General features: G+C 43.6%; 1 protein-coding gene across 3 annotated transcripts in view; it reads left to right on the forward strand.

Annotated features, from left to right (window-relative positions):
• Setdb1 (SET domain bifurcated 1) overlaps positions 1–20697 on the forward strand; it is a 35595-nt gene that overhangs the window by 9163 nt on the left and 5735 nt on the right. For 2 of the 3 annotated variants that reach the window (XM_026783938.1, XM_005356977.3), the window contains exons 4-14: positions 4201–4235; positions 6169–6268; positions 6857–6982; positions 7144–7345; positions 8195–8268; positions 11190–11380; positions 11513–11642; positions 12914–13100; positions 13196–13354; positions 14148–14762; positions 15823–15939. In XM_026783938.1, coding sequence (XP_026639739.1) covers positions 4201–4235; positions 6169–6268; positions 6857–6982; positions 7144–7345; positions 8195–8268; positions 11190–11380; positions 11513–11642; positions 12914–13100; positions 13196–13354; positions 14148–14762; positions 15823–15939 — 1936 coding nt within the window. The remainder of the gene's footprint in view (positions 1–4200; positions 4236–6168; positions 6269–6856; positions 6983–7143; positions 7346–8194; positions 8269–11189; positions 11381–11512; positions 11643–12913; positions 13101–13195; positions 13355–14147; positions 14763–15822; positions 15940–20697) is intronic. The other variant, XM_013349852.2, reaches the window with a different exon arrangement.

Genomic DNA, 20697 nt, shown 5'->3' on the forward strand with positions numbered 1-20697 from the left:
ACAAGTGATGGGAATAGCTCAGTGGTAGAACGCTTGACTGACATACATGACATACACAGTTGAGGTATGAGAATTCCAGGCTCCCTGTATTTATCAGTGTTGTTGCTCACAGGGTTTGCTTTTGTTTTTTGTCTTTCTGGAGACTTCAGGCAGAAGGATTACTAAAATGAGTCTTTCTCTGTCCCATCAGCCACCTCTCAAATAATGACACGGAGACTTATTAATTATGGAAACTCTGCCTTACAACTTAACTCATTTCTATTCGTTTATACTGCCATGTGACTTTTACCTCTCCTGCATGTCCTGCTTCCTCTGCGTCCAGCTGGCGATTCCCCCTTTCTTCTTCTCAGAGCTCTCTCTATCCTCAAGTCCCACCTATACCTCCTGCCTAGCTATTGGGCGTTTAGCTTTTTATTAAACCAATCACAGTAACATACGTTACATAATATAGTCAAATATCTCGCAACAGTTTCAGGATAGCCTTGGTAGCAGAGTGAGGTCATCTCAAAAGCAGAGACAAAAGTTGAAAAGTCTACTATTGCCTAGAATATAGAAATAAATCTATAATATAACAGGGGAAATAAAAGATTTTGGAGGCTGAATATCTCAGCACTTGGCAAGCAGAGGTAGGTGAATCTCTGAGTTTAAAGACAGTTTAGCTGAAGAGATGGCTTAGCAGTTAAGAGCACTGGCTGCTCTTCCAGAGTTCCTGAGTTCAGTTCCCATCCACCACATGGTGGTGGCTCATAACCATCTAAAAGTGGGATCTGATGCCCTCTTCTGTCATAAAGACGTACATATAGATACAGCACTCATACATTAAATAAATGAATGAATAAATAAATCTTTAGCTGGGCGGTGGTGGTGCACGCCTTTAATCCCAGCACCTGGGAGACAGGTGGATATTTCTAAGTCCCAGGCCAGCCTCATTTACAAGAGCAAGTTCCAGGACAGCTAGGATTGTTACACAGAGAAGCCCTGTCTTGAGAGAGAGAAAAATAAAAAAAAGACTGCCTAGTCTGCATAGCAAGTTCTAGGCCAGCCAGCGCAACAAACTGAGACCCTGTCTCAAAAGTGGAGAAGGGCGAAGGCTTTTAATGGATTCTTTGGAGTTGTTTTTATTTATTTATTTTTTGGTTTTTTGAGACAGGTTTCTCTGTGTATCTCTGGCTGTCCTGGAACTCACTCTGTAGACCAGGCTGGCCTCAAACTCACAGAGATCCACCTGCCTCTTCCTCCCTGAGTGTTGGAATTAAAGGTGTGTGCCACCACAGCCCAGCTTGATGTTGGTTTTATTTGTTGTGGGGGTTGCTTGTTTCGAGACAGGATCTTTTGTAACTCAAGCAGGCCTAGAACTTAATGTGTAGCTAAACATGACTTTAAATTCCTGATCTTTCTGCCTCTGTATTAAACCTGAGGTTACACATGTGTGCCATAGCATCTGGTTTTCCTAGATTTGTAAATGGTAATAAATACATGAGAAGATTTCTTAGCATCACTCATCATGGGTGACATGTAAATCAAAACCACCTTTTTTTTTTTTTTTTTTGATTTTTCGAGACAGGGTTTCTCTGTGGCTTTGGAGCCTGTCCTGGAACTAGCTCTGTAGACCAGGCTGGCCTCGAACTCACAGAGATCCACCTGCCTCTGCCTCCCGAGTGCTGGGATTAAAGGCATGCGCCACCACCGCCCAGCAAAACCACTTTTTAACTGTATTATGTGCCTGTAAAACCAGCACTCAGGAAGCAATAAAGATTGTAGGGTCAAGGGACATACTAAATACCAGGCCAGCCTGTGTTGTTTGACTCTCTTTGGATTGCCAGCCCCCAGATAATGACACAGAGACTTACTAATTATGAAGAGTTGGTCTTTAGCTTAGGCTTGTTCCTAACTAGCTCTTATAACTTAAATTAACCTGTTTCTATTAATCTGCATTCTGCCACATGACTCTTTACCTCTCCTCCAGTTTGTATGTCTGACTCCCTCCAGGTCTTGGTGGCATTTCCTGTCCACCTAAGTTCTAACCCTGAGTTCCTTTCCCTCCCAGGAAGTCCTGCCTATTCTTTCCTGCCTAGCTATTAGCCATTCAGCTCTTTAGTAAATCAATCATAGTAACACGTCTTCACACAGTATGAACAAATATCCTACAGCAGCCTGGGCTACATGAAGCCTCACTCTCAAAAAACAAAAAAAGCGTACAAACATTTATTTTAGCATTATTCATGGTTGCTAAAAAGAGTAGAAGCAGGTGAGTTGAGGAATGGTAAACTGAATACAAGGTATCTGCTTACAGTGAGGTGCTATTCAGCTATGAAATTGTACCGACATGTTCTACAAGAGAGGGACCTGTGTAGACCACAGATGTTATAGGACTCATTTATATGAAATGTCTAAAACAGGCAAATCCATGGAGACAGACTATAGATTTCTGGTTGACTGGGGCTGGGGAAGTGGAGGAAAGGAATGATGGGTAATGAGCATGAAGTTTCCTTTTGGACTGATGAGAATGTTTTGAAAGTAAGTACAGCATGATAGTGTCTCAGTCTAATCAATGGACTAAAATTCACTGAATTACATGCACATGGATTGGACCTTAATTAAGAATTTGGTTTTTTGGCTGGGGTATAGTGGCGCACACCCTTAATTCCTGCACTTGGGAGACAGAGGCAGGTGGGTCTCTGTGAGTTTGAGGACAACCAGGGCTACACAGACAAAACCTGTCTCAAAAAAAAAAAAAAAAAGAAAGAAAAATTCAAATAGATGATGAATACCTTGAGTGTTGTAGACCTCCACCCGTCTCTATGCTTCATCTAGAGGGAAGCACTGGCAGGAGCTTACTGCTTTTCTCTCTAGACTCCTTTCACTACCCTGTCTCCTACTGGGAATTGAGCCCAGGGACTCATCATCTATATTACCAGAAAATGTGGCCCCACCCGCTGTTTACTTATTTGTTTGATTGGTTTGGGGGTTTAAAAGTGGGTTTTGCCTTTTAGAGATTTATTTTTATTCTTTTTAACTATGTGTTAAAAAAATGTCAAACCCTATCTCGAAAAACAAAACAAGAAAAAATGTGTCTGTCTATGTGTGTATGAATATATAAATATGAGTATAACCGGACGCAGCTCAGGAAAGGTCACCGGATCTGAGATGTGGTGATAAGTGGTTGTAACTGCTGATGTGGGTGCTACGGTCCAAAGTGGGTCCTCTGAAAGAGAGTTGTTCCCTTTAATCACAGAGTCTGCTCTTTAGTCTTAGACTTTTGGTTTGGTTTTTTTATTCATATGTGTTCTTGGTTGGTGTGTAACTCACCATGTAAACTAGCCTGGCCTAAATACTCCATTATCTTGCCCGGGCTGGTTTAGTTCTTATCTTGTAGCCACAGCAGCCTCTCATGTTCTTGCCTCAGTCTCTCAAGTAGCTGAGTTCATATGTTTTGACACCAGGCCCTGCTTTCCTTCAATATCTTCATATATTTATTTATTTAGAACATTTGTTTTATTGGTGCTAGGGATTGAACCCAGGGCCTTACCCATGTTATGTAAGTACTCTGCCAATGAGCTACTTCCCTACACTTGTTTTGTTTTATTGAAACAGGATCCCTCTGTGTCGCATTGGCTGTCCTGGAACTCCATCTGTAAATCAGCCTGGCCTTGAACTCATAGAGCTTCACCTACCTCTGCTGGGATTAAAGATGTTCTCCACAGCTGGGCAGCGGTGGCACTGGTCTTTAATCCCAGCACTCAGGAGGCAGAGACAGGTGGATCTCTGTGAGTTCAAGGCCAGCCTGATCTAAACAGCAAGTTCAGGATAGGCTTCAAAACTACAGAGAAACCCTTTCTCAAAAACCTAAAAAAGAAAGAAAAGATGTTCTCCACCACCACTCAGCCATCCCAGACTTTTAAATTGCTCTTATCAATAATGTTTTTCTACTTATGATTTGAGTTCATTCAGTTCTTGCTTCATTGAAAATTCCAGTACTCCCAGGTGATGGTGGCGCACGCCTTTAATCCCAGCACTCAGGAGGCAGAGACAGACAGAGCTCTGTGAATTTGAGGCCAGCCTGGTCTACAGAGTGAGTTCTGGGACAGGCTCCAAAGCTACAGAGAAACTTTGTCTTGAAAAACCAAAAGAAGAAAAAAGAAAAAAAGAAAATTCTGGTACCTATATCTGTATACTCATTAAAGTTCTTTTCTTCCATAGGTGATGCTGGAAGCAGAACTCCAAAAGACCAGAAGGTTAGTTGGGTTGGTTATAGGAAGTTAAGACACATGAAATTGGCCAAGAGGAATGTCTCAGTGGTTTAAGAGAGCATACTGCTCTTGCAGAGGACTTGAGTTCAGTCCCAGCACCATGTTGGTAGGCTTCCAGCTGCCTGTACCTTAACTACAAGGGAGTCAGTGCCCCTTTTTGGTATACAGGCACCTATATACAAGTGGCATTCACTTACAGAGACAAACAGACATAAAACCCAATTAAAGCCAGGCCTAGTAGGACATACTTTTAATCCTAGCACTGGGGTGGCAAGAGGCAGGTGGATCTCTGTTCAAGGCCAACTTGGTCTACATAGTGAATTCCAGGCTGTGTAGAAATACCCTGTCTCAAAAAACCAAAATAGTAATAACTAAAAACAGTAAAGTTTTCTGAGTATAGTAGCCCATACACCTTTAATCTCTGCTCTGGGACGGCAGAGGCAGGCGGAGAGGTGGATCTCAATGGATTTGAGGCCAGCCTGATCTACATAAAGAATTCCAGGCTTGTTAGAGTTATAAAAGTGAGCCTCTGTCTCAAAAACTTTACTAGTAGTAGTAATAATAATAGCAATAACAATAATAAACCATAACTCTGTTTAAGAACACTCACTGCACCGGACAGTGGTGACACACACTTTTAATCCCAACACTAGGGAGGCAGAGGTAGCTGGATCTCTGTGAGCTCAAGGCCAACCTGGTCTACAGAGTGGGTTCTAGGACAGCCAGAGCTACATGGAGAGACCCTGTCTCAACCAAAAATAACAACAAACAAACAAAAACCACTCACTGCTCTTGCAAAGGACCTAGGTTCACTATTCATCACTCCCATGATCCCGGTTTTTTTTTGTTGTTGTTGTTTTTTGTTTTTCTGGAACTAGATCTTGTAGAGCAGGCTGGCCGCAAACGCACAAAAATCCACCTGTCTCTGCCTCCTGAGTGTTGGGATTAAAGGTGTGCGCCACCTCCACCCAGCTCCTATGATCTCTTATATGACTATCCATCACTCCAGTTCCAGGGGATCTAATGTCCTGACTTCAGCAAGCACATATGTAGTACACATAAATACAGGCAAAACTCTTGTACACATAAATAAATCTAAAACAAGTTTTTAAAAATTATCTTTAAAAATTCATAGTTACTTGTTTAAAAGAATATATATGAACTCATAGGCTGTAAATGTTGGTCATCTGGTACAGTGCTTGCCCTAGCATGCAGGAAGCCTTGGTTCAGTTCCAGTACTACACCATCAGATTTGTGGTACCTGCCTATAATCCCAGCACTTGGGAGATGGAGGCAGGAAGACCAGAAGTTCAAGGTAATCCTCAGCTACCTAGTAAATTCTTGGCAGGCCTGGAATATAGACGACCCTTTCTTTTTTGTTTGTTTTTTGTTGTTGTTTTGTTTTTTTTTGACACAGGGTTTCTCAGTGTAGCCCTGGCTGTCCTGAAATCTATAGATCAGGCTAGACTTAGACTCAGAAATGCCTGCTTCTGCCTTCCTAGTGCTGGCGTTAAAGGTGTGTGCCATTACCACCTGGCTCAGGTGGCCCTATTTTAAGAAAAAAATAGAAGTAGCTTTTGAAACTAGGAATAATTTTGGCCTGTGCATATAGTTCGTTTAGTTTCAATGTATCTATGATGTAGTAAGCCCCATGTAGATATTGCAAGAATGCAGAAAAATTGAGAAGTTGCCTCTCCCTGCACCTCCAAATATAATTGAATCTGTTTTGATTGTTGAAGACAAGTCTTCATAGTCAGTATTCTTTTTCCTGTTTTATTTTATTTATTTGCAGCACTAGGTATGTGAAGCAGGGGTCCCTGGACATGTTAAGCAAGTTCTGTCTCACTAAGTCCCTGGCTTTCTCATTGTGTCTTAACTCCTGATAACTGCATCCCTGAACCCTTCTGTTTTCCTACAGCTCCGTGAAGCTATGGCTGCCTTAAGAAAATCAGCTCAGGATGTCCAAAAGTTCATGGATGCTGTCAACAAGAAAAGCAGTTCCCAGGATCTGCACAAAGGTTGGTGTTGAGGAGTAGCTACAGAGATGAGAGGTGTCCACAGTCGGCCTGAGCTTGTTTGATGTGGTGGCTCAGGCTGGTAACTGTTGTTACTATTGCTGTTAGTAAGGACGTGCTGGTAGGTGTGCCGAAGGATACCTTTAGGTGTGAACGTGGGGATGTTCTGTATTCAGCGTTCTGTTTCTCCTGTTAGCATAAACAGTTGAGTTGTCTTGTGTTGCTGCTTTGTCCAAGGGTTCAGCAAAAGTGTCTAGTGGTCGCAGAATACCTCAGTTTCCTTTATTTCCTATACTACGATCTTTGTGATGGTGTCTTCTGTATCCTAGGCTAGACTTGAGCTTCATATTTTGCTGAGGATGACCTTAAACTTCTGATTCTCCTACTTTCCCTACCTGAATACTTGGGGTTTTAGGCATGAAATACTATGTTGGGTATATGTCATAGTTAGATTGAAATTCAGGGCTTTGTGCATGCTAGGTAAGCACTCCACCAGCTGAGCTGCACCCCTATCCTATCGTACTGCCCTCTTGACCTTTCCTTTCTCTAACCTATGACGTCACTCTTTATAACAACTCCGTGTGTCCATAGGAACCTTGGGTCAGATGTCTGGAGAACTGAGCAAAGATGGGGACCTGATAGTCAACATGCGAATTCTGGGCAAGAAGAGGACCAAGACGTGGCACAAAGGCACCCTTATTGCCATCCAGACTGTTGGTATGTTCAAGCCAGAGGACGGACTAAGGAAAGTCTCCTCTGGATCTCCATTGCTGATCCTTTTCCCAAAGCCTTTCCTTTCATCTCCTACATTGCACCCAGGACTTAGAGTTGTGTTGTTGTCATTTGTTTTGTTTTAATTCTGTTTGTCTTATACCCAGGGCTAGGAAAGAAATACAAAGTGAAGTTTGACAACAAAGGGAAGAGTCTGCTGTCCGGCAACCATATTGCCTACGATTACCACCCTCCTGCCGACAAGCTGTTCGTGGGCAGTCGAGTGGTGGCCAAATACAAAGACGGAAATCAGGTCTGGCTTTATGCTGGCATTGTAGCTGAGACCCCCAACGTCAAGAACAAGCTCAGGTACCTGGGCGGGTTTGTAGATTGTAGGGGAGCTAGGAGCACAGCACCCCACTATTCATAACCATGGGCAAGATTTCACTGCCAGCTCCTGTGTAATCAGAAACCCTTCCTTTCTTCCCATGTCATATATTTTCTTTTTTTCATTTTTCCTTTTTATTTTTTATTTTTGTTTTTGTTGTGGCTGTTGTTTCTTTCTTTTTGTTTTTGTTTTTGAGTCAGGTTTTCTCTGTAGATTTGGAGCCTGTCCTGGATTTAGTTCTTGTAGACCCGGCTGGCCTTGAATTTACAGACGTCCACCTGCCTCTGTCCCCCAAATTCTGGGACTAAAGGCGTACCGGCGCACGCTCTCTTCTCTTCTCTCTCTCTCTCTCTCTCTCTCTCTCTCTCTCTCTCTCTCTCTCTCTCTCTCTCTGTGTGTGTGTGTGTGTGTGTCTGTCTCTCTCTCTCTTTTTTTAAAGACATCTCTGTGCATAGCTCAGACTGCCATCACACTTCTTATGTATCCTAGATTTTCTCAAATTCACAAGCTTCCTGCTACTGTCTCTTGAGTGCTGGGATTGGAAAAAATGTATCATGCAATCCTGGCTGACCTGTAACTCTCTATTCAGACAAAGTGTCCTGAAATTTAGAAGGATCCTCTTTCCTCTACCTCCTGAGTGCTGAGATTAAGGTTGTGCCACCATGCCCAGAAGAAAGAAATATTTCAGAAAAGGGGGAGATGGTTGATATAAGGGAAAACCTACGGGTAGAAATAAAAACAGACTGGAAGGTTTGTGATTCAGAGAATAGATAGTATTATAAAATATTCTATAACCCCACATCTTTTTGTCGTTTCCATTTCCCCTGCAGATTTCTGATTTTCTTTGATGATGGTTATGCCTCCTATGTCACTCAGTCAGAACTGTATCCCATTTGTCGACCACGTAAGTGTTCCGGTACTCTTCCTCAACTCTAATTTTCTCTTCTACTTTGTCTTTCTTAAAATGGTCACCTGAAAAGTCTGAATTTTGTTTTGGTGTTGCAGTTTGTTTGCAGATACAACATTGTTGGATATAGCCGGAGTGGGCACTAGAAGATTCTGGCTTCCATTAGCATCTGACAGATGTGCTTTGATTTCATTTCTAAGGTGTTAGGTTAAAGAAGGCTGCTGTCGTGTTTCATACTTCTGTTAGTGTTGTCTACATGGTGTTTCATGTTACAGCTGTGTGCACACATGCACATATGCGCAGGCCAGAGGGCAAATTTGGGTGTTACTCCTAAGGGGCTGTTTCCTTCTTTGGTTGTCTTGTTAATGTCTTATTTTATTTGTATGAGTGTTTTGCTTGCATATATTTGACTACATGCATTTGAATCCTCTGGGACTGGAGTTAAAACTGGTTCTAAGCTGTCAGAGGAGTGCTGGGAATTGGATTGTCACTGGCATTTCAAGTACACACGCCCGTGGCATGTTTTTTATGTATATCCTAGGGGTTAAACTCAGATCTTCATGGTTATGAATTGGGCACATTACCCACTGTGCTATCTCCCCAGCCTTTATTTATTTATTTTGGTTTTTTCGAGACAGGGTTTCTCTGTAGCTTTTGTGTCTGTCCTGGAACTAGCTCCTGTAGACCAGGCTGGCCTCGAACTCACAGAGATTCACCTGCCTCTGCCTCCCAAGTGCTGGGATTAAAGGCGTGTGCCACCACTGCCTGGCCTTTATAATTTTTTATTTTGCTTATTTTTTGAGGCACGGTTTCTCTGTGTAGTCCTGACTGTCCTAGAACTGTCTATCATAGACCAGGTAGCCCTGAATGTACAACAATCCACTTGCCTCTCCCGTCCACACTTTACTTATTTTTAATCTCTCTGTGCAGTGCCTGTGCACTCATCCATTGAGGCCAGGTGTGAGGACGTCTGATGTCTTCTGTTACTCTCTCCCTTATTGTCTTGAAATACGATCTCGCACTGAAACAGAAACCATTTTGGCTAGGCTGGCTGGCCAGAGAGCTCCCAGGATATACCTGTACCTACTCCCTAATGCTGGAGTTCCAGGCCACCATGTCTTTTTCACATAGGTGTTAAGGTGAAGAATACATTTCTGATAATCATTGTTAGCATGGAAATAAGCATATTCCAGAGTCTTTTGTTTTTGAGTTTTAAACTTTATGTTTGCATGTTCACATGTCTGTAGGCCAAAGTTGACGTTGGATGCCTTCCACTGTTGCTGTCTACTTTGCTTATTCTTTATTGAGGCATGGTTATTGGCTAAACTTGCCAATTCCAGCTAGCAGGTTGCTTTGAGGATATCCTATTTCTGCCCAAATGTTAGGATTATAGGCAGTCACCACACCAGCTCAGCTTTTACATGGATTCTGTGAATCTGAACTCTGATCATCGTATTTGCATGGCAAGTGCTCTACCTGCCGAGCTCTGTCTCCTGGAGTCCAACTGCCTTTGAAATCCCTGTATAGCCAAGGCTTTTCTCAAACTTCTAATCCTACTGCCTCCATCTCCCACATGCTGGGATTATAGGTTCATGCCACCATTTATGGCTATATTTTGTGTGTGTGTATTTGTGCACATGTGTGTGCACGCACACACATGCCAGAAGTTCATGTTGGGTTTCTTATTACATTGTTTTCCACCTTACGTTTTGAGACAGGATGTCCCACTGAACTCGTGACCAGTTGGCTAGGTTAACCTGGCTAGCTGGCTGGCTGGCTTGTGGGCCATCATATTCTTTGACTCTTCCCCCAGCAGTACTAGGGTTGCAGGTGTGTGCTATGGTACCTAGTCTGTTGATGGAGGTTTCTGATCCCACCTGGCCCGCAGCTGTTGAGTCCCAAAGAAACACACAGAGGTCCGCATTAATTGTAAACTGGTTGGCCTATTAGCTCAGACTTCTTATAACTCTTATAACTTACATTAGCCCATAATTCTTGTCTGTGTTAGCCACGTGGCTTGGTACCTTTTATCAGCGAGGCATTCTCATCTCGCTTCCTCTGTGTCTGGATGACAACTGCAGACTGACTCTTTCCTCTTCCCAGAATTCTCCTGTTCCGTTGCCCTGCCTCTACTTCCTGCCTGGTCACCCCACCTCTACTTCCTGCCTGGCTACTGGCCAATCATCATTTTATTAATACAATATAAGTGACAGGGTACAAGACCATTGTCCCACAGCACTAGTTTATGTAGGTGCTGGGTGTCTGAGTCAGACTGGAGGATGGCTCAGTTAAGAATATACTTGATGCTCTAGCACAACTGTCTAATTCCAGTTCCAGGAGACCCAATGCCCTCTTCTGACCTTTTTGGGGACTGCACATATGTGATGCAGAGAAATGCATGCAGACAAAGCACTCATACCTAAAGTAAAAAGAGCGAATCTTTAAAAGAAGTAAGATTTTAGGAGAATAGAATGGAGCTGTTAGGATGTGCTGTAGCTTAGTGGTGGAGAGCTCCTCCTTTGCATCTGGAAGGCTGTAGGCTTGATCACCAGCACTGATTAGAAAAAACAAAGGTAGTGATGTGTTGAGACCCTGCCTCAGAAAAGAGGGAAGGACTGATGGTTTATTTCATAGTAGTTTACATCAGCCAGCCAGTGGGGAGGTCCAGAAAGTTCAACGTTTGTTTTATGCAAATCGCTTAGGCAGTGTATGACTTACTTAGTATTTACTTAATTTGTATATACATTTGCACATTGGGTTCCATATTTAAGATGGCCTTGGTTTTGTTTCCCTTGAGGTTATGATTGCATTTTTTTTTCTCTCTCAAAACTTTAAATGTGTCTAATAGTTCCTTGCCAACTGTCCTTCCCTTCCAAGACATGTTTCTGCCCTCAACTTTGCTTTTTTCCTTTGGATAGTGAAAAAGACATGGGAGGACATAGAAGACAGCTCCTGCCGAGACTTCATAGAGGAATATATCACTGCCTATCCAAACCGCCCCATGGTACTTCTCAAGAGTGGCCAGCTCATCAAGACAGAGTGGGAAGGCACGTGGTGGAAGTCTCGAGTTGAAGAGGTGGATGGCAGCCTAGTCAGGATCCTCTTTCTGGTAATGTTCTTTCAAAGAAGGCTTCATTGGGTAAAGCCACTTACTGCCAAGTCCAGGAATCAGAGGTGACTCGTGGCATATATTCACAAGAGAGGATTGGTTCTACCCTGAACCTGTGTCTTTGCCTCCCAGGATGACAAAAGATGTGAGTGGATCTATCGAGGCTCTACACGCCTGGAGCCCATGTTCAGTATGAAGACATCATCAGCCTCTGCACTGGAGAAGAAGCAAGGGGGACAACTCAGAACCCGTCCTAATATGGGTATGTCCTAAAAGTACCTAAGGAACAGACAAGGCAGACAGGCCAATAGATGTAATGAGTCTTTTCTGTCCTGCCAGCCAGCTCCCAAATAACAACACAGAGACGACTTATTAATTATGAAAACTTGGCCTTTAGTGTAAGCTTGTCTCAACTAGCTCTTACAACTTAAATTAACTTATATTATTAAATCTGTATCTTGCCATTTGGCATTACCTCTCTTTCATCTCATATCTCCCATTTCCTTTGTGTCTGGCTTGTGGCTCCCTTTCTTCTTCCCAGAGTCCTTTCCAGAAGTCCCACCTAACCCTTCTTCCTGCCTAGCTATTGGCCATTCAGCTCTTTATTAAACCAGTCAGAAGTCACCTTGGCAAAGATATATCTTTACAATGTAAACAAATATTCTGCAACAAAGATTACATATGGCAGCTGTCCTCTTATTTACCAGAACAATACTTGTAACTCATTGGCTAGAGATAAGTGTCCAGGATGTTTCATTAGTGATGGATTTGTGGAGAGGCCTCCACATTGCTGTGGCTCTGATTCCTTCTGAACACCCACATAAGGTCAGGTGGTTGGCGCACACCTGTAAGCAGTTCCAAGTAGTTGGAAGACAAAAGTAGGTAGATTCAGAATTCAAGATCATTTTTGACTGCATAGTTTGAGGCCGGCCGTATTTACATGTGACCATGCCTCAAAACAATTTTTTCCCAAAACCAGCATATACTAGTATACTTCCTTATGGTGTAAATAATGAAACAAACAATCTTAACACTTAGAAAATTGCCAGTGCCACTTCTGTATGTGAATACAGGTGTGGTTAGAGGACAGCTCAGGTTTGGACTCAGGTTTGGCATTTAATCCCAGCACCGAAGGCAAGTGGGGCTGTGACTTTGAAGCCAGCCTGGTCGTCAGGGCAAGTTCCAGGACAGTCAGGACTACACAAAGAAACCGTAAGGCCTCATCTTCCTTTGTTTGAGGCAAGTTCTGTTTATTTGGGGCATCTGCAAGGCTGTCTGCCCTGTAGGCTTCTAGGGCAATTCCATGTTCTCTACCTCCCATTTCCCTGCAGGAGCACTGGGATTATAGACACATGCTACTATGCCTAGCTTTACATAGGTCTGAAGATTTGAATACAGGCCCTCGTGTTTGTATCCCTGAGCCACCTCTGCATTTCTTTGCTGCATTTTTATATTGCATTAGTTGATAGAGTGTGATAAGGATATCTGACACAGCTGTTATCCTCCTAATTGTAATTTTTGTTTTTCCTGTAGGTGCTGTGAGGAGCAAAGGTCCTGTTGTTCAGTATACACAAGATCTAACTGGCACTGGAACCCAGTTCAAGCCCCTGGAGCCCCCACAGCCCATAGCTCCACCTGCCCCACCTGCCCCACTTGCCCCACCTGCCCCACCTGCCCCACCCCTTGCCCCTCCTCTATCCCCACAAGCAGGTGACACTGAGTGAGTGCTCATCCTCCTTTTTACTTTGAATATTTTTCCCTCCCATACATAACTTCTGAATCCTTAACTGTGTGTTCTCTTTTCAACCTCCCTAGAAGCTTAGAAAGCCAACTTGCTCAGTCACGGAAGCAAGTGGCCAAAAAGAGCACGTCATTTCGGCCAGGATCTGTGGGCTCTGGCCATTCCTCCCCTACTTCACCCACACTCAGTGAAAATGTACCTGCTGGGAAACTTGGGATTAACCAGACATACAGGTAAGGAAACCTCAGACACTGTAGGCAGCTTGACAACATGGACTACTATACAGGGTCCTGAAGGGAGAAACTTGGACTTGAAAAGAATAGTTAAATTAAGCCAGCTGGTGGCAGCACATGCCTTTAATCCCAACATCTGGGAAGCAGAGGCAAGTGGATCTCTGTGAGTTCAAAGCCAACCTGGTCTACAAAGCTACAACCAGGACAGCCAGAGCTGTTACACAGAGAAGCCCGTCTTGAAAAAAAAAAAAAAGAATAGTTAAATTAGAAACCCCATGCCTGAGAAACACACTGTCACTAAAACTTGTTGAGTGTGTTACCATCATCTTTCCTTGACTCCTAGGAATAGCAAGAATGTTTAGGATATAAAACACAGATGCTTTGGTAAAGGACTAGACTCTACTCTGTGACACAGATGTTCATTAGGGAAAGTCCTGTTGAACTAGAGACGTGATCTGTCCGTGAAGAATAGGCAGGGGGTTTCGTTGTCTAGGTTTGTTTGCCAAGAGAAAGGATCTGACATTAATCTTTAGCATCCAGAGCACAGCTGTCCGGGTGAATTGGCACACACCTGTAATCCCAGCTCTTAGATGGGTAGAGCAGAAGATTGGGAGCTGCAGGATACCCTGGGCCACATGATGATACCCTGTCTCAAAAAAAAAAAAAAAAAGCACTCTATGAAAGATGAGAGAGGTGGCTTAGCCAGGTGGAGGAAGGATGATTATATGGCAGAGAGTCCTGTTATCTTCTAGCCTGTTATCTTATGATCTGATATTTCGCATTTAATTTGCAGATCACCTTTGGCCTCAGTAACATCTGCCCCAGCACCTGCAGCTCCTCCAGCCTTCCATGGGATGTTAGAGCGGGCACCGGCTGAGCCTTCCTACCGAGCCCCCATGGAGAAGCTTTTCTACTTACCTCATGTTTGCAGTCACACTTGTCTGTCCCGGATCAGACCCATGAGGAATGAACAGTACCGGGGCAAGAACCCCCTGTTAGTACCACTGCTGTATGACTTCCGGAGGATGACAGCCCGCCGAAGAGTTAACCGCAAGATGGGCTTTCATGTTATCTATAAGACACCCTGTGGTCTCTGCCTTCGGACAATGCAGGAGATAGAACGCTACCTTTTTGAGACTGGCTGTGACTTCCTATTCCTGGAGATGTTCTGTTTGGATCCATATGTTCTTGTCGACAGAAAGTTTCAGCCCTTTAAGCCTTTTTACTATATTTTGGACATCACCTATGGCAAGGAAGATGTTCCCCTGTCCTGTGTTAATGAGATTGACACCACTCCCCCACCCCAGGTGGCCTACAGCAAGGAGCGCATCCCTGGCAAGGGTGTTTTCATTAACACGGGCCCTGAATTCCTGGTTGGCTGTGACTGCAAGGATGGGTGTCGGGATAAGTGAGTTGGAGTGTATAGGGTTTGCTCTTTCTGCCTCCAGCTTTATTACACTTGCCTTCTTTTTTCTTTTCTTTTTTTCTTTATATTGCTTTCCTATCTCCCTTTCCTTCCTATTTCAGCTACAGTTCTGCTAAGGCCACCATGAGAGTTATGATATAGAAACTGAGTGTGGTGGCACATACCTGTAATTTTGGTATTTGAGAAGCTGAGGCAGGAGCATCTTGAATTGTGGGCCAGCCTGGGCTTTATAACAACTCTGAAGGTTGGGCTACATAGTGAGGTCTTTTTATAAGTAACAGAGAAGAAAGTATTGAGGTAAGGAGGCCGAAGTCTGATGCGGCCTCCTGTAACCCTGGGAATGTTCTTTCTTTCTCTGTTCCTGTCCCTACTTGCTCTGCTTTTGTCTCTCCTTTTCTTAAACGTTGGTCCCTTTGTGCAGTCTTTGATCCTCTCTATCTACTCTACACTTTCTGTGTCTTCCTCTTTTTCCTAAACAAAAACTGAAATCGCAATACCTTTTACCTTATCTTCATCCTTGGTTGTTGTTTGGTTTTTACTCAGAGCATGAAGGACTTCTGGGAGTCCCTAGTGACTGAGGGTGAGACCTCGAATGTCCCTGGTCAGAGGGTTTCCATAACCAAGGTCTGCTTAAAAGTGGCTTTTAGCTTCTCCTGGCTTCTTCATGCTCAGCATGACCTGTGGATGTTAGGGCCTTTCTTCCTGTCTCACATTTCAGGCAATCCTTGCCAGCAAGGTCACTCACTCAGCAAGTACACCTCCTTGTCACACATGGGCACCTTGGGCATAGCAGAGCCTGGCATGAGGCAAGTGGCTGCTTCTAGGAGATTTTAAGTTATGGACTCTGGACTCAGTTTTGCTATAAGACAGTCTCATGTAGCTCAGGCTGGCCCAGAACTCATGTAACTGAGGATAATTATCTCCTGACCCTCCTACCCCCATGTCTCAAATGGTGGATTACAGATGTGCATCGCCGTGTCCAGCTGCCGTCCTTCATGTATCTCATAGTCATGGCTCTGTTGACACGCTTTTCTCTTTACAGATCCAAATGTGCCTGCCATCAGCTAACTATCCAAGCCACAGCGTGCACCCCAGGGGGTCAGATCAACCCTAATTCTGGCTACCAATACAAAAGATTAGAAGAATGTCTGCCCACAGGGTAAGTGGTTGGATTGGTGATAGATTGCCTCAGATAGAGGAGTACATTCTGGTTTTTCTATTTGTAAGAACCATTGGAAACCTGAGGATTATTCTGAGGGTGGTAATACATGCTAGGACTCCAAAATGATGCGAACCATTGCCTTTGGGAGGCTGAAACAGGAAGATAGTTTCAGACCCATCAGTCCAAAATCCTGTCTCAAAAAAATAACAGAATTAGATAGTTTCTAATAATTTTCTTTCTTTCTTTCTTTCTTTCTTTCTTTATTTATTTATTTATTTATTTATTTATTATGTATACAATATTCTGTCTGTGTGTATGCCTGCAGGCCAGAAGAGGGCACCAGACTCCATTACAGGTGGTTGTGAGCCACCATGTGGTTGCTGGGAATTGAACTCAGGACCTTTAGTAGAGCAGGTGAAGCTCTTAACCTCTGAGCCATCTCTCCAGCCCTCTAATAATTTTCTTATATAGAAAACTTAGAAGGATGTGATAGGATTGCTTGATTTCTAGGCTGGGTTGGACTATGCCCCAAGACCTTGTATGGAAAAAAAAAGAACTAGCACTAGCAAGATGTTCAACATTAAGAACACTTGTTCTTGTAAATACTTGGATTTGACTCCTAGTACCTACATGGTCACTCCAGTTCCAGGGGATCTGATACCCTTTTCTAATCTCCAAGGACATCAGGCACACATGTGATATGCAGACATGCATGCAAGCAAAACATACATATAAGATTAACTTTTTAAAAGAACCATTAATTTCATAGCTGTGTAAATGTTCTGCTTATGACTTACTCTAACAAGTGAAATGTATTCAAAGAGAGTAGGAAAAACAAATTATAGGTCTTTGTTAACTTAAAATGAAAAGTTACACCAGGCATTGGTTGTGCACACCTTTAATCCCAGCACTTGGAAGGCAGAGGCAGGCAGATCTCTGGGTTCGAGGCCAGCCTGGTCTACATAGTGAGTTTCTGGACAGGCTCCAAAGCTGTCCAGGCTCCAAAATCCTGTTTGGGGGAGGAGGCAAGGTTATCCTTAGCTACATGGTGAGTTTAAAGCTAGCCAGCCTGCTCTACATAAGACCTTATCTCAAAAAGTGTAGAAATTTTTAAAATATCAAAATACATTTTGGAAATGTTTAGTTTGTCACTGCAGTGGGTTAAATGCGAATGGTTCCCACAGATTCTTAAGTTTGAATGCTTGGTTGAACTATTTGGTAAGGATTAAGAGGTGTGGCCTTCTTAGAAGTGGTGTGTCACGAGAGGTGAGCGTTGAGGTTTTAGAAACCCACACCATTCCAGTTAGAGCTCTGTCTGCCTCATACTTGTGGGTCAGATTTACGCTTTCAACTACGACTCCAGTGCCGTGTCCCACGATAAGGGCCATGGACTCACCATATAAAACACAAGACCCCAACTAAATGCTTTCTTTTTTTGTTTTTTGAGATACGGTTTCTCTGTGTAGCTTTGGAAGCTATCCTAGGACTCCCTCTGTAGACCAGGCTAGCCTCAAATGCACAGAAATCTGTCTATCTCTGAGTCCTGGGATCAAAGGTGTGGGCCACCACCACCCAGCAGATGCTTTCTTTTATACGTTGAGTTGGTCTTGGTGTTTCTTCACAATAGTAGAACAATAACTAAGACAACCACTTAAATACAAACCCAATCCTACAAGAAACAGGCTCTTTGGTTCTTTTTTGAGGCAGGTCTCTCTCTGTAGCCCAGGCTGCCATTGAAACTTGCCATCTACCTGGCTTGGCCTACCAAGTGCTAGGATTATGAGCCTGCATCACCATACCTGGTAAAAATATTTCTGAATAAGCACGAATATGTGTCACTCAACTACTTAAAACTATCAATTGCCCACTGCACACATGGATTTCATTCTGTTCTTTACTCTAGCCCCTTTCTGTTTCTTTCCCTATAAAGTTATGTCAAGGGTGTTTATATCCGTTACTTCCCAGAGCCATTTCTCTGTATTGCGGCCTACCTCTGAGGTTGTGGTGCCGGAGATGTGCTCTTGGCACCTTGCGCTGCTTTTGTTTGGCTGCCTGTCTTCAGCCTGTCCCTGGACACTTGGAAAGTAGGCCTTTTCCCCCTGGGGGTTTAATTGGTTTGTTTTGTTTGTTGGACGTGGCCTCACAGTCCAGGCCGGCTTCCAACTGATTATATAGCCAAGGATGACCCTGAACTCCTGGGCCTCCTGCCTCCACTTCAAGTGTTGGAATTACAGGCCTTTGCCACACAGCTGGCACACAGGACGTTTTCATTCCCTTGCATTTGCAGCACCACATTTATACTTTCTATAAGTATTCCTAACAACTTTGTAGACTCAGTTTTGGGGTTTTTTTTCCTCCCTGGGTACTAGAGCCCTGTTGGTCTTCCACACACATTGTATCACCAGACAGTGCATAGTACAGTGCTACAGAGTAGTCACTGAAAGACATTTGAAGAATAAGTAGCTGATGATACTTAGTGTAGTTACTCTCAAGTTTCCTGTGCTGGTAGCAAAGACACTTTTTCTTTTTTTTCTTTTTTTTTTTCTTTTTTTTTTTTTTTTCTTTCTTTTTTTGATGAGGGAAAGCTTTATTTTATTTTACAGATTACAGTCCATCATGAAACTCGACAGTACAGAAACTCGAGGCAGGAATTTGGAGCAGGAACTTAAGGAGAGACCATGGAGGAACATTGCTGGCTGGCATGTTCTCTGTGGTTCTCCCTGCTTGCTTTCTTTTTTTTCTTTTTTGGTTTTTCAAGACAGGGTTTCTCTGTGGCTTTTGGAGCCTGTCCTGGAACTAGCTCTGTAGACCAGGCTGGTCTCGAACTCACAGAGATCCGCCTGCCTCTGCTTCCCGAGTGCTGGGATTAAAGGCGTGCGCCGCCACCGCCCGGCCCTGCTTGCTTTCTTACATTGAGGAAGACCCCCTGCCCAGTGTGCTGAACCCTTGCGTATTTACCATTGATCAGGAACATGTTCTATAGATCTAACTGCGGGCCAGGAACAAAGATACTTACACAAATAGATCCCTAATTCCCAATAGACTCTTAGGCATGGGCTGGAGCGCTCTGTGTAGACAAGGGCAGCCCCAGGTACTTCTTCACTTTAGGAGTGCTGGAATGCTCCACTACGACCAGAGGCTTTTAAGGACGCATAGGGTAAAACTTTGTTCCTGGGAAGGTGCTGGTCTATGATAATCAGTTTCTGGAGGTTGCTTGGACTATAGGTCTGTGTGTTCATTCTCCTCTCTGCGTATTAACAGTAACCCCACCCATGTTTTAAAAACATAAAATTTTAACTTTTATTTTTGTGATACTGGGAGTCAAGCCCAGATCTTTTAATATTAGGCAAGAGCACTTCCACTGAGCTATATCCACAGTCTTAACAGTCCTTTGTAAAGTTGGGAGAAAAAATACGCCTTTATTTTTTATTGTTAATTGTTTTAGATTTACATTTGCTCTGTGTGTGTGTTTACATACATTCAGGCACGTGCTCTCTGTGTGTGCCTGTTGGGTCCCCTAGAACTGGGCTTACAGATGGTTGTAAGCCACCATGTGGGTGCTGGAAACTGAATGCAGGTCTCCTGCAAGAGCAGCAAGTGTTCTTAACTCTGACCAGTCTCTCTAGCCCCTTGTTTTGATATTTTGAGACAGGGTCTCAGGTAGCCCAAGCTGGCTTTGAACTCTGTATTGCCAGGGATGACCTTAAATTTCTGAAACTCCTGCATCCACTGTCCAAGTGCTAGGATTGCAAAGCTCGGTTATATAGGGATAGTCTGAGCTATATTCTCTATTGGGTTTCTAGAATTTATCGTATGGGCCCACCATATGTTTACAATAGGACTAGATGTGGACACACGAGCTTACTTTACATCAGCCACAATAATTATTGCTATTAGCTATACCACCACCACTGGTTTATGCAGTGAGTCATGGGAGGCTGCATGTTCGTGGAGGCCAGAGTTCATCTTGTGTCTTCACTCTCTACGCCCTTTTCCCAGACAGGGTTTCACTATGTAGCCCTGGCTGTCCTAGAACTTTCTGTAGACTGGCCTCAAACTCATAGAGATAGAGTTCTGGGATTAGAGGTGTGCACCACCATTGCCCAGCTTTTTTTTTTTCTTCTTCTCCTCTTCTTCCTCCTTTCCCCCCACTGACCCTGAAGCTCACCAGTTTGTCTAGGCCCCAGGAGTCTTCCTGTCTCTGCCGTCACTGGGATTACAGGCCTACATCACCACACCCAGCTTTTATAGCATTGCTGATTCTGAACTCAGATTCTCATGCTTGCATTTACGGTAAGCATCATATACCAGCTGAGCCATCTCCCCAGCCTTACTAGTTATACTTTTTGTTTTTGTTTTGATTTAGATTTTTGAGACCAGATCGCTTGTCCTCGACCTCAATGTGTAGACCAGGCTGGCATTGAACTCAGAGAGATCTACCTACCTGTGCCTCCCATGATACTCTTTTCTTCAGTTGTTGAACTGGAAATGTGAGGTCAGAATTGCTATGACCTTTCTTATTGTTGTACTCAAAGTGTTTGACACAACTCTGGTTTAATATGTTGTTTACTGACAGCTTGGCATAGTAGTGCATGGGTTTGAGGCCAGCCTGGTCTACATAGTGAGTTCCAGGACAGCCTTAAAAAAGCATTGTACAGGGCTGGAGAGATGGCTCAGAGGTTAAGAGCATTGCCTGCTCTTCCAAAGGTCCTGAGTTCAATTCCCAGCAACCACATGGTGGCTCACAACCATCTG

Source organism: Microtus ochrogaster, chromosome 21 (assembly GCF_000317375.1).
Source record: "Microtus ochrogaster isolate Prairie Vole_2 chromosome 21, MicOch1.0, whole genome shotgun sequence".
Classification (NCBI taxonomy): Eukaryota; Metazoa; Chordata; class Mammalia; order Rodentia; family Cricetidae; genus Microtus; species Microtus ochrogaster.